This window comes from Cydia pomonella, chromosome 9 (genome assembly GCF_033807575.1).
Source record: "Cydia pomonella isolate Wapato2018A chromosome 9, ilCydPomo1, whole genome shotgun sequence".
Classification (NCBI taxonomy): Eukaryota; Metazoa; Arthropoda; class Insecta; order Lepidoptera; family Tortricidae; genus Cydia; species Cydia pomonella.
In genome coordinates, this window is record NC_084711.1 from 14,196,401 (window position 1) to 14,208,211 (window position 11,811).

The 11,811-nt window shown below is 37.8% G+C and overlaps 1 protein-coding gene across 6 annotated transcripts in view; it reads left to right on the plus strand.

Annotated features, from left to right (window-relative positions):
• LOC133520927 (diacylglycerol lipase-beta) overlaps positions 1–11,361 on the plus strand; it is a 100,584-nt gene extending 89,223 nt beyond the window's left edge. For 3 of the 6 annotated variants that reach the window (XM_061855627.1, XM_061855628.1, XM_061855632.1), the window contains 7 exons: positions 239–364; positions 1,417–1,509; positions 1,920–2,074; positions 2,681–2,836; positions 4,797–4,909; positions 6,764–6,790; positions 8,108–11,361. In XM_061855627.1, coding sequence (XP_061711611.1) covers positions 239–364; positions 1,417–1,509; positions 1,920–2,074; positions 2,681–2,836; positions 4,797–4,909; positions 6,764–6,790; positions 8,108–8,282 — 845 coding nt within the window. In that variant the 3' untranslated portion in view covers positions 8,283–11,361. The remainder of the gene's footprint in view (positions 1–238; positions 365–1,416; positions 1,510–1,919; positions 2,075–2,680; positions 2,837–4,796; positions 4,910–6,763; positions 6,791–8,107) is intronic. The other 3 variants (XM_061855629.1, XM_061855630.1, XM_061855631.1) reach the window with 3 other exon arrangements.
• Positions 11,362–11,811: the final 450 nt, after the last annotated feature.

Below are 11,811 nucleotides of genomic sequence, written 5' to 3' on the forward strand. Positions count from 1 at the left end.
CTTTAAATTTATAACAAATTTTGCAGCATAGCTAACAATATGAAAATTGCTTGTAACAATCGGCAATAGCATGTTTCATCCGAGTTCCCGGCGATTAATTTTTTCATGTCCGTTCCCGAACACTCGGATTCCTCTCGCTCACGCTTATACTCAGTGAGAGGGAGAGACGAACATGAACCTAATGGGCCTTAAGGGTTTTACTATTTTGTATTCGATCACGAATTGTGCTTGATTGCAGGCTTGCCTGAAGGCACGGCAGCGCACAAGGGTATGTCGATGGGCGCAGCCAAGATGCTGAAGCGGCTGATGCCGGTTCTGGACCGCGCCTTCCAGCAGTACCCACATTACGACCTAGTGCTCACAGGTAAAGTAGCGAGTGGAATTGGACCTTTAAGTCTTTCACAGCAGAGCATTAAGAATTACGGGGCCATTTCAGGATCACTAGAAGTCCTGTGATAATAAAGTCCGTCTAAGGCAACGATAATTTGAAATAGAGGTGGATTGTCAAAGAAAATTTTGTAGCCACAGTAAATTTACTGCCATATTTCGACACATAATTAAAACTTTTAGAATGCCATTTGACTTTGATCCTCATTCTTCATTGATATGTATTAAAGTAGTTAAATATCAAAAAGTGGCGCCATCTTACCGGGCATAACCATAAGGATCAAAGTCAAATGGCGTTCTAAAAGTTTTAATAATGTGTCGAAAGACGGCAGTAAATTTACTGTAACGCCACCATAAGCATCAATTCCTATGTAAAATATTACATTTACCTATAGTGGCCACACTTCGTGGTAGTAAATTATCTACGACGCCTATACTCAATACAATATAGCAGGCACTGGTTTGTTTTAAAGATCGGTCTGTTCAAAGCTAACGGTCGTAAATGGTCGTGAAAAATTCTTGATTTTTTTTGATGGGATGGCGGCAGCCTGCGCATGGATGGATATTTATCTTGCTCCTTACAATTGCCACAGTTGGTACAAAATTTATATTTGGAATGGATTTTCCCTTGCGTCTCCACCAATTGTCCCTTTATTGCCTTACAGAAACAAATAAATAGTGTTTCTTTTCCTAATCATAACTCTAAACATAATTGTCGTTGACGTTGACCTTGACCTAGTTATTACTAAACATTTTGTAGGTCACGTCAGTCACTTTAATTCTTTCTCTTCTGTAAACTCTCTCCACTGTCCCATTGTTTTACAATCGAGCCTTGCTTTTAATAGTGTGTTTTTGATTAGCGGTTTGTACTTGGCGTAATGGTAAACAATCTTGTTATGACGTGGGCTTGGATTAAGCCTTTGTTTTAAGAACAAGATGTTTTTGTTATTCATTCGACTACGGCCTAGTCAAAAGAAACGGTTATGAGTTCAGCTTGTGTATGTGTATATGTAAAATTTGTATTTTCAGGTCATAGTCTGGGCGCCGGAGTAGCAGTATTAGTAGCGTTAAAGCTAAGGCCCAGGTATCCACACCTCAAAGTATTCGCGTTCTCTACGCCTGGTAAGTAGTCGATAATACTTTTCTTTTTCAAATAATATTTTGATGCTATAGGTATAGGTATTAATTAAACAAGTCCCTCTCGCTCTCCAAAAAAATCACTTAAATAGGTCTTCGACAGCTTAGGTTGGAGCTTCTATCCCGATGTGATGCTGCCCTGCTCGAGGTGTAATGTTTTAAAAACATATAGTGCTACTTTAACTCACTAGTGAGATAATTAGCGCCAAATAAATATTTTAAGGGCCATATGTACTGTAAAACGTTGTACGATACATGTGCGAATAGGAAATTCGCAACTCGTCAAAATTTATCGCCACTCATAGCGAATTTCCTATTTTTCGCACTTGTCTACACATTCATTGCCTCGTTAGACGTATCTTGCACATAATCATTAATCCCCTATTTTTTTCCAGCGGGTCTAATAAGCCGCGAAGCCGCCCGCTACACGGAGAGCTTCGTGCTGACGGTCGGCGTGGGCGACGACCTGGTGATGCGGCTCAGCGTGCACAGCATCGAGAACCTGCGCACCAAGGTCATACAGACCATACACGCCACCAAGCTGCCCAAGGTCAGTTACACTGAGACCTTGCTGATGGCTAAACTCTTAGAACGGTGAATCCAGCTCATACCGACTGTCATGTCACACCACTGTGTTATGATCGTGTTTAGGGTTCCCTACCCAAAGGGTACAATAAAACGGGACCCTGTTATTAGGTTTCCATACCCAAAGGGTAAAACCGTCTGTCTGTCCGTCTGTAACCCAAGCTGTATCTCTTGAGCAGTGATCGATAGACAGTTGAATTTTTTACAGATGATGTATGTCTTTTGCCGCTATAACAACAAATTTTAAAAAGGGCGAGTCCGACTCACACTTGTCCGGTTTTTCTTATTTGTTACCTAAAAGAGTTTTTTGATGGCTAATCCAGCAGAACAAATTGGACCCATACGAGGTACCAATTTACTACCAAATTTGACGGTGTAGCTAGAGCGTGAATTGGTCCATCGCCTAAATTCCTGAAAGGTTTTGCAATTAGATACTCAAAGTTCATTTCAACTTTACATATAAATACATATGAGTAGGTAATAAATGAATTATCTTTACCTATAAATAGGTAATGCCAGTCTGGATTGAAGTGATATATTTAATCAAACTTATCAACTTGTTTTGTTCCAGTACCGAATAATGCTAAACGGCTTCGGCTACGCGTTATTCGGCGTGCCCGCCCGCGACCTGGAGTCCACCTGGCGGCGGCCCGAGGACCTGGAAGCGAACCACTCCGACGACTCCGCGGACGCCCTGCTCGTGCCGGGCGTCTCCACCGTGAGTGCTGTCAGTAACGTTTACATACAGGTGTTACAGGTCTACGTGCTTCTGTGGCTGGTGCCGGCTTGTGTGGTGTGATGCTGTGTTGTTTCACCGATCATTGTTAAGGTGTGATTCCGTTCTTAAACGTAGACTGTGGATGGAATTGGAATCATACCTTACTTTAAGTGTTTGTTCATAATATAGACTGCCTATAGACTTGAATAATCTTGAATACGCTTCGCAAATACTTAATTCATATTTTATACGGCGATTAGGAAGTTCAAAGAAATTTAAAAACTCAACTGCAAATATGTACAGATATGTACCCTGTGTATCGCAGTCGAAAGAAATTTGACCATCGATAAATCGACAAAACAATCTTAAGAGGCTGTCAATACTGGGCCTGGGCAAGGGAATTAATAAGAAAACTATTGAACTAAAACAAATGTTGATTATTTGTGTAATATCGTTAGCAGTTTAGGTACAAATGTTCTGAAATTGAGATTTTAATTGCAGACCCATAAGTTAAAAAAATAAAGACATAGAACTGTTTAATGGCGACTTTGACCAATCTTTGCAATTCTTTTCTATGGAGCCGATTTTGTCCAAACATGTATCGAGTACGGCCACGGTGTTTGAAATAAAATTAATATTAACATTTTTTGTTTTACTAAAATAGTTTTTCTTGAAAAAAAAACTGCTTAAGTGACACCAATTTCAACGAATTGGGTGTTGACAGCTCCTTTACACAGAATTAATTACACGAAACGCCAAAATTCATTGTGTAAATTTTGATTGATTTAATTGATGAAAATGAGATTGAGTATGTGTATTTTAATTTTCTAATGTTCTTTAGATTAATCGCCAATTAACAAGCAATAAAATATTGAAGTACTCAGTTGTAATGAAAGTGAAATGCCCTGTTGTTTGTCGGTTGTCACCCCACTGTCGTAACCCACAATGGTTGCGTGCCGCACGCAGGTGAGTAGCTGTGTCTAACCGTCACGAGTGTCTGCACCATCTAGTTAATTATTGTGCAATTATACCTGATCACTGCAATTTAATATTAGACAACGGACTAAACTAACTGTGCATGACATTTCTAATGACGAAGTTTGGCAATGTCATCATGAATGTCAAATTTCTATGAAAATTAGCGTTTATAATGTTCCTCACTTTGTTATGTTCAAGTCTGTGCAAAGTTGGCTTAGACGGACTATAGCTAGTTCACGACTTTAATACCTTTTCTCAAAAATGGGCGGTCAAGTCGACTTTGTCGGTTAGAAAAAAGTCGCGAAGTGTGTAGTTTATGGTCAGTAAATAATTAAAAAGTTAAAAGACTGCCATGTTGACTACAAATTCAATTATTTGTCGAGTTCCAAACTTTAAAAAAAATTGAAATGGCCATATCAAATCAAGGCATAGGTCTATTTGAGAAAAGCACTATAAAGGTATGACTCGGCTAGAAGACTAATTGCTGGCTTCGAATTCAATTAAACGGACTCCCAAGGTCGTCCGTTTAAAACGAATCCTCAGCCAGCAAGCTCTGAATTATTATTATTATACGGATACCCTAACATAACAAGCGAAAAAAATGTGATGTGCAGCTTTTAAATGCTTCTTAATAAAATCGTTTTTGCCATTTTGTCGATTTAAAATAATAGTCAATTTAATAGTACGTTCATATAAGTGCATCCTGTAGATTTTCAATTCTCTTGCATTACTACTATTTTAGTCAAACCTCCCGTGATGGCAAATATAATATTTCAATATCTCCCTTTAATTCATTTTTACCGTAAAAAGTAAAACAAAATATACAGGATTTCTTTATTCGTTAATTGGGCTATCTGCGCCTCTCTACTACTTTGCAACAACCAGAATTTCTTGACTATAAAAATGTATGCATAAATCTTTAAATTTAGCTCCTTTCGCTGTTTCATTCTTAACAGCGTAAGAGCACCACTGACGGCATTTCCCGTTACAGGAGGCGGCGCTAGTGTCGCGCAACGTGTTCGTGCGCCGGTTCTCCACGGCGCGGCTGTTCACGGCGGGCCGCATCCTGCACATCGTGCGACGCAAGCGCATGGGCATTGAGAAGTAAGTACTGTAGCGCCTATTAAGTGCTGGTTCATATAGTTGCTCAACCTTTGCAGATCTTACCGAATTGTAAAGTTGTATAGTGCCGTCTGACTGTAAGTTGGTAAATTGTGGGCCTAGTATACAATTAAGTTATAAGTCGAGGAAAATAAGGTTTCGATATTGTTTTATTATTTTTGACCTGCAAGCAGTATTGTGGAGAAAATATCGGTATTATTACGGTATTTTTTTGGTTTCTTTGGTTTATTATTTCATTTTTATTAAGATAATCTTAATACACAGTTGTTACCAAAATACATGATTCAGTCCTACGTAAAGAGCATAAAAAAATGATATTGGGCTATTTCCGTTTTTTTTTTAATACCGGTTCGAGCCCTGCCTGCAATAAAATAGAGAGCTCGGAAATACATAAAAATATTATAAATACGAGTACAATACAGTCACCGGCAATAATATCTTACACAACAAAGGCTGCAATAATATCTGAGACGATCGTATTCGTAGAGCCATAAGAGCATGTCACATATTTTTGCGGCCTTCGAAGAGTAACATATTTAGGCTGGTCACTGTATATATTGAAAAAAAAAAAGTGGGTTTGTAATTTTCAAACTAAGGCTCTAAGGATAACTTATATAAGGATCAAGTTGAGATTCTAATGACACTTATGAAAAACAAAGATTTCTCGTTAAACATATACGAAAGTATCGAACCTTGTTTTCTGTAGAAAAAAAATGGCGTTTTAGATAGATGGGTTGGTACACGCCAAAATTATGATTAAATAAACTCAAGCGTAGCGAATATTATTACACATATAGAAAGATAATCTTCATCACAGACTACCTACACCGTGCAAGAGTTTGTATTTAGCACATTGAAAATCTTAAATTCATATGTACTGCACTGTAAAAATGCTTACCACTTGCTTACATTACACGCTTACAAAATATTCAGATTTTCAAAAACAAATTGAGTTTGGATTTTTTATTAGCAAATGATATTGACCTTGTTGGTTTAGGATTATACAATTCTATATACCAAATGAGAAAAAAAAAACATGATTTACGAGCCCATAAAATTACGGTTAAGGGTGATCATCCACCAGACCAATGCGAGGTAGCGTAGCGATATGCGATAACAAAACACTAACGCTTATTAAAGCAGCTAATAAGAGGAACCTTAGCGGAGGGCGGCTACCTAGGCTTAGCGGAGTGCAGTTTTATGTACATAAAACAAAACAAATGAAAGTGCGAGGGATGTGCCAGATCCACAAAATATGAAATAGGGATGTGCATAAGTACCCCGTAACGCGCGTGATCTTTATTCCACACCTACCACCCTACCCTCGATTGGCAGCCGTACATATTATAACTTTGAGTGTAGGAGCACCATTAAGCAACGTAGGTTAATTAAAGGAGTTGCACTTGACTGCACCACACTCAGTAATAGAAGATTTTCAATCGAGGGTAGGGTGGTAGAGATCGGTAGTTAATATAAGGGAATTAGTGGGCATTCTGTATAAGGCTATATATGATCGTATGACCGGGACAACATAATATAAAACTATCACGTTGTCCCTGTCACACGATGTTATATAACTGCAACATGAATAACCATGCCATAATGACGCCCGTCATTCTAATAATTTCCTTTACGCATCCTCGCACCGCTCATCTGCAAACAGCAACTTCGCTGCCTAGCGTAGCTCCTGCTCGGCTTTCTCGTACAAATAAATGCTCACACAGTTTCACGCAGCTAATGCAGCTTTGCTACGCCTCGCACAGCTCCGGTGGTTGCTCACCCTAAATAACTACCTACCAAATAAAACTAATTTTCTTTTCGCATGTCTTGTCAAAGCAATGACGATGAGGATGAAAATGAAAGGTAAACGATAACAGTTATCAGGATTTGACTTTCGGTTCTTGATAGGCATACTTCCTTAGAGCAGATAGAAAGGATAAGAAAAGTGTTTACTTACATGAGATTCTATACGAAAATGTGATCCATTTGCTTTGGACAATATCAATATTTTATAGGCATGGTCTCATAATTGATGAACGAATCCCTCCTAGACTTGACAAGGAGATCGGAAAACCCATTCAGTTCTTTACTTTATTAATTAAGTTCAAGCAGGTTTTACCAATATCTCATATGGTTGTTACATGTAGTGGTGCAGTAGTGTAATTCAAATTTTTGCACATCTCTTTTCTTTCTGCTCTAAATGAAACGTATCTTAGGTAAAAGGTATGCATGGAAAATAAGCTTACCCTCTGGTAAAATAAATTCGTAAAACTCATACACATAAGAATACTTATAGCCATAAGAATTTACTTAAGTAAATCATCTTTCGATTAGTCGTGCGTGACCACGTCAAAATCTTCAAATGCATGCGTAGTTTTTGGTGGTGGCTGGTGGTTGAAGTTTGAAGTCGGTGGATTGTTGGCAAGATAAAACTTATTATTATATTCTGGCAAGCCAGCTTTGTATACAAATTTTGAATTTTCGCATCTTTTCTACTAACAACGTTGGCTTGCCAGAGTATATAACAGTAGGTACGGTAGTGGTTGCTTTTATTGAAATTTTATCTTATTTTTGGGTACGGTACACAACACACACACACACGCCTGTTTCTTTCTCTATCTCACGCGCGTAAATATAGGTATTGCTGTCCGGCCCATGTGCCGGCGGCCAATGACACTGTGCGAGCGGGAAACGGGAATTTTTACGGCCCGTACAGTCGCCTTCAGATTTATTGGAACGGTCGAAGTGCCCAAAAATATCTAAACACGCACTCTAGCGCCTTGACAATAGAGGCGTGTTCGGATATTAGGGAGCACCTTGGCCGCTTCGATATGTCTGATGGCGACTGTAGGTACGTACTATTGCCCAACAACACTATAAAACTTAAATAAAAGTAACCACACTTGACTCAGCTATAGGGTCTGCTCTAAGGCGAACAGTTCGCCTTAGAACACCAAATCAATCCCTTTTTATAAGATGTAAGTAGGTGCAGGAAATACGGGTGCTTTATATAAGGATAAGGGATGCTGGTGAAAATGGTAAAGGTCTTTGAGGAAAAATCAAACATACATGATCCTATATTATGCATAATTAAGAAATTCTTCAAATGCAGTCTCAAAGAATCCTTACTAATAATCCTTCCGCCATACAATTTATCTCATAAAGCAATTCATCTATCAGGAAAGTGCGCACCCAAGAGCCAACGTACGAGATGCGATGGGCGTGCCCCGAGGACTTCATGGAGCTGCAGGTGATGCCGCGGATGCTGCTCGACCACCTGCCCGAGAACGTGCACCGCACCATACAAACCGTGCTGGACGAGCGACATACCTACCGCGTCACGCAACACCTCTAGATGGCGCTGTTGTTAAACGTTGATTTCAAATCTCAACGAAAAGCGATGTAATATGCTTTGCATTTACAACGGTATGGTGCCACAAGGAGTACTGTCATGTGTGGCTGTAACGGTCGGGTTTATCATGTTTGGCTGTGGATAAGACAACTGTCAAGTTTTGGAAGTCAGTGCGATTGACGCATGCGTTCATTGTGCTATCCACAGCAGTAATCGATAAAACCCGCCTAGAAAGGGCAGAGTGCCGTAAAGGCATCTTACATACAGCAGCAGGACGCCACAAGGCAGATTGCTATGCCCAGGATTATACTATGTGTCAAATCAGAAAAATGTAACGAGTCTTATGCATAAGCCAAGTTATCGAACAATTTACTTGCCTAGCCACGCCTTTTTATTAAGCACACGTAAATGGAAAACTTGAGCACTAGTAGACAGCTAAAATCTCATTTTGATATTATATTCAATAAGAATAATTATTAATAATCAGAATCAAAGATATATTAACACGGAATACTGTAATGAATCTCTTATAATTGTACATCTCGTAAGCTCCGCTTCAGAGCCGACTCATGACACGATGAATGCATTTCGTTCCTAAACCTAGAGAAGTACATGACTCAGATATGAACAATTTCTACGAGACTTTTGTATATATTTTTTCAGAATTTATATTGACATACCAGTGTCAAGACGTTTTGTAATTAAAACAATTAGTATAAGTAATGTGAGAAGACTGTGATGATGTTAGAATAAAAATATTGTTAAAGTGTAGATAAGTGAAATGTTAGTAATAGCATGGATCGTGTGTATATGGTGAGGGTCGGGGCGCGCCCAGGGTGTGCCCCTTTTAGGTGCATTACATATCAACGTTCAAAACGTTCTCATTTCACCGGTCGTTGGTCATCAATTTTCGGCATTTTGTTAATCACAAACCAAAGACAGAAATAGAAAGAGTTGGAACCTAGTTTAACGTACTCCACTTTAGTTGTTACTGATTAATTTGCTCAAATTAATAAGCAATTTGTTTGTCAATGTTCCGTGTCATTACTCTAAAAGTCTTTGCTTCAATTCGAATACACTAATACTAAGTAAGATTTGCAAAGCTACCACTAAGTACAATAACTAGATGATAGAGCGTTACCGGAGTCAATTAATATTATAAAATACAGCATACTCCTATGTAGTAGCATAATAAGTACATAGTGCTGACAGTTCAAAATATTTTTATTGCCAATCAGTTTATTCATTATTTTTAATTCAATATAGTAAATAAAAAAAACTATGTATTTAGTTCTAGCGGGATTTGCTAGCTCCAACAAAATTACAGGTCGCGGCTTTTAGTCTCGCTAGAGCCAAATAGGTTATATAGGTAATAATTTACTCAGTTAAAAATATAAATGTTTCGATAACAGACATAAATTACATTGAGTTAAATCACTAAATCCATTAGAGTAATCATTATGCACACGTGGCCAAATCAGTACTGGTTTGTACAACATCCTTTCAACCATTCTATTAGCATTTTTACGGAATAATTTCAACTTCGGGAACAAGATCTTGATATGAATAAATTTACCTACCTAACATAGAGTTTTTAAGCGTTTTACATGTACATAAAATAGCATTTATTTAAAATTATAATACATTCCAAATTGTATTGAAATTAGCCCTCAGTCCCTTGCCATTACGTGTCAGGTATGACCGAATACAAATTGACGCGAGATGCTTTCCCTGTCCTTTATTCCTTCTATACCGATAATTATACTCGCCAGATACGAGTAACAATACTGACCTCTGACTGCGGGCCTCTCCTAAGGCACGCCACTGAGTTCAATTTTCAGCTCTCCTCCTCCAATCCCTTTCAGGCCTTACCAAATATCATTTGTATACCAGAGACACAACGAACTAAAAAAAAAGGACTCGTCCTATAAATATGGCACCACCACTTTTAAAATCGCGCTCAGTTCTCAAACAAAAAAGCGTCTGACAACACGTTTTTAGTTTAGCTGTTTTATGCCAAGAAAGGCAGTAATTATTACGCAAATTAATTTAACATTTAGTTGGTTACTGCCAACAAAGTGTGAAACCAAAAAAACCTTGGACCATAATTTCCTTGCCAGCGCCCGAGCAATTTTATATTATTGTATAATCACAGAATATATTATGATGAAATTTGACAGCATGAGAGATTTAGCTATTCTTCAATGTCTAATGTAAATAGTATTAAATCAATTCATGAACAACGCCTAAATTTATATAATTTATCAACTTTGTTTTTAATGTACAGTGTCAGGATGGGGAAGTGACAAGATATTTTAACTTTGTTATTATTTTACGGGGATTTATGTATTATTTTTTGTAGTTGTATATTGCCAGACGTTGAGTATCACGCAGGAGTAAAGAAACGAAAGTAGTGTTAGCTTTACACTAAAGGGTTGTGAGTGTACACCACTATTAAGTGCGTGGTATTAAATGGTGTTGTACAGTCAAAGTAAGTAGGTACCCACTAAATATCGTCACGGACAGAATGGTGAAATTTATTGCCCATATACTATTATTATCTAAGATAGTATGTACATATTTTTGGCATTTTGTCCTTGACGATATTTAATACCTTGACTGTACAGAGTTGAAATGTTTTTATTTCACACCATCCACGAAATAAAGCACTGGAATAATATTAGACTGCAGATATTTTTGTATTTTCTATAGAAAAGTTTTTTGGAAAAATGTCACATGCAAAACATATTTTTAAAACTGCAATCATAAAGTGTGGATATTAGTAGACGTGTCACACCATGACATCACATCCACGCGAAGTGTAAGGGTTATTCGCACGATTTCTGTATTTTGAAAGGTAACTCGTTTCTTTACTCCTACGCCTACTTATATTTCGACTGTTGGTTGGTTGTTTCTTTTTTACACAGGTACTGGTCGTTGTTGAAGTATTCGAAGGACTGAGGTTCTTTTCTTTTGTACCCTAAATTAGGGCTCTATAATCTCTCACTTAATGTAGCTCTAGGATAGCCAATGTCTTGTGTTGGGTTTGTGTTAATTTATATTAAAATATATTTTAAGTAAATCTGTTTGTTTCCTATAACAATCCTCTGTGTATGTATCTCTAGTTGCACAACAAAACATTTAGAACACTAGTTTTTGCACAGTAATGACACTTCCTACAAAACCGTGGTTTGACAGCGATTCAGGGACGAATCTTGCTGTCCCTTTCCTTTCTATAACTCTGTATCTTTAGGTATTTAAATAAAGGTAAACAAAATCTACCCTCAAATGGCTCCTTTAGCCAGTTCTGGGTATATGAGAACATTACATGATCAAATAATGTAGGTTATAGTCAGGTCGTTCAGTGACTGATCCAGGCGGTTTTGTATTTGGTTGGTTAACCAATAAATGTTATAACTACCCGAAAATGTACAAATCGTTTACTTTTATTTAAATACCTAAAGATACTAGAATACATAAAGAGAGTATAATGTACAATGGCACTATCCCTTTTGGCTATTTAGGGTTATCA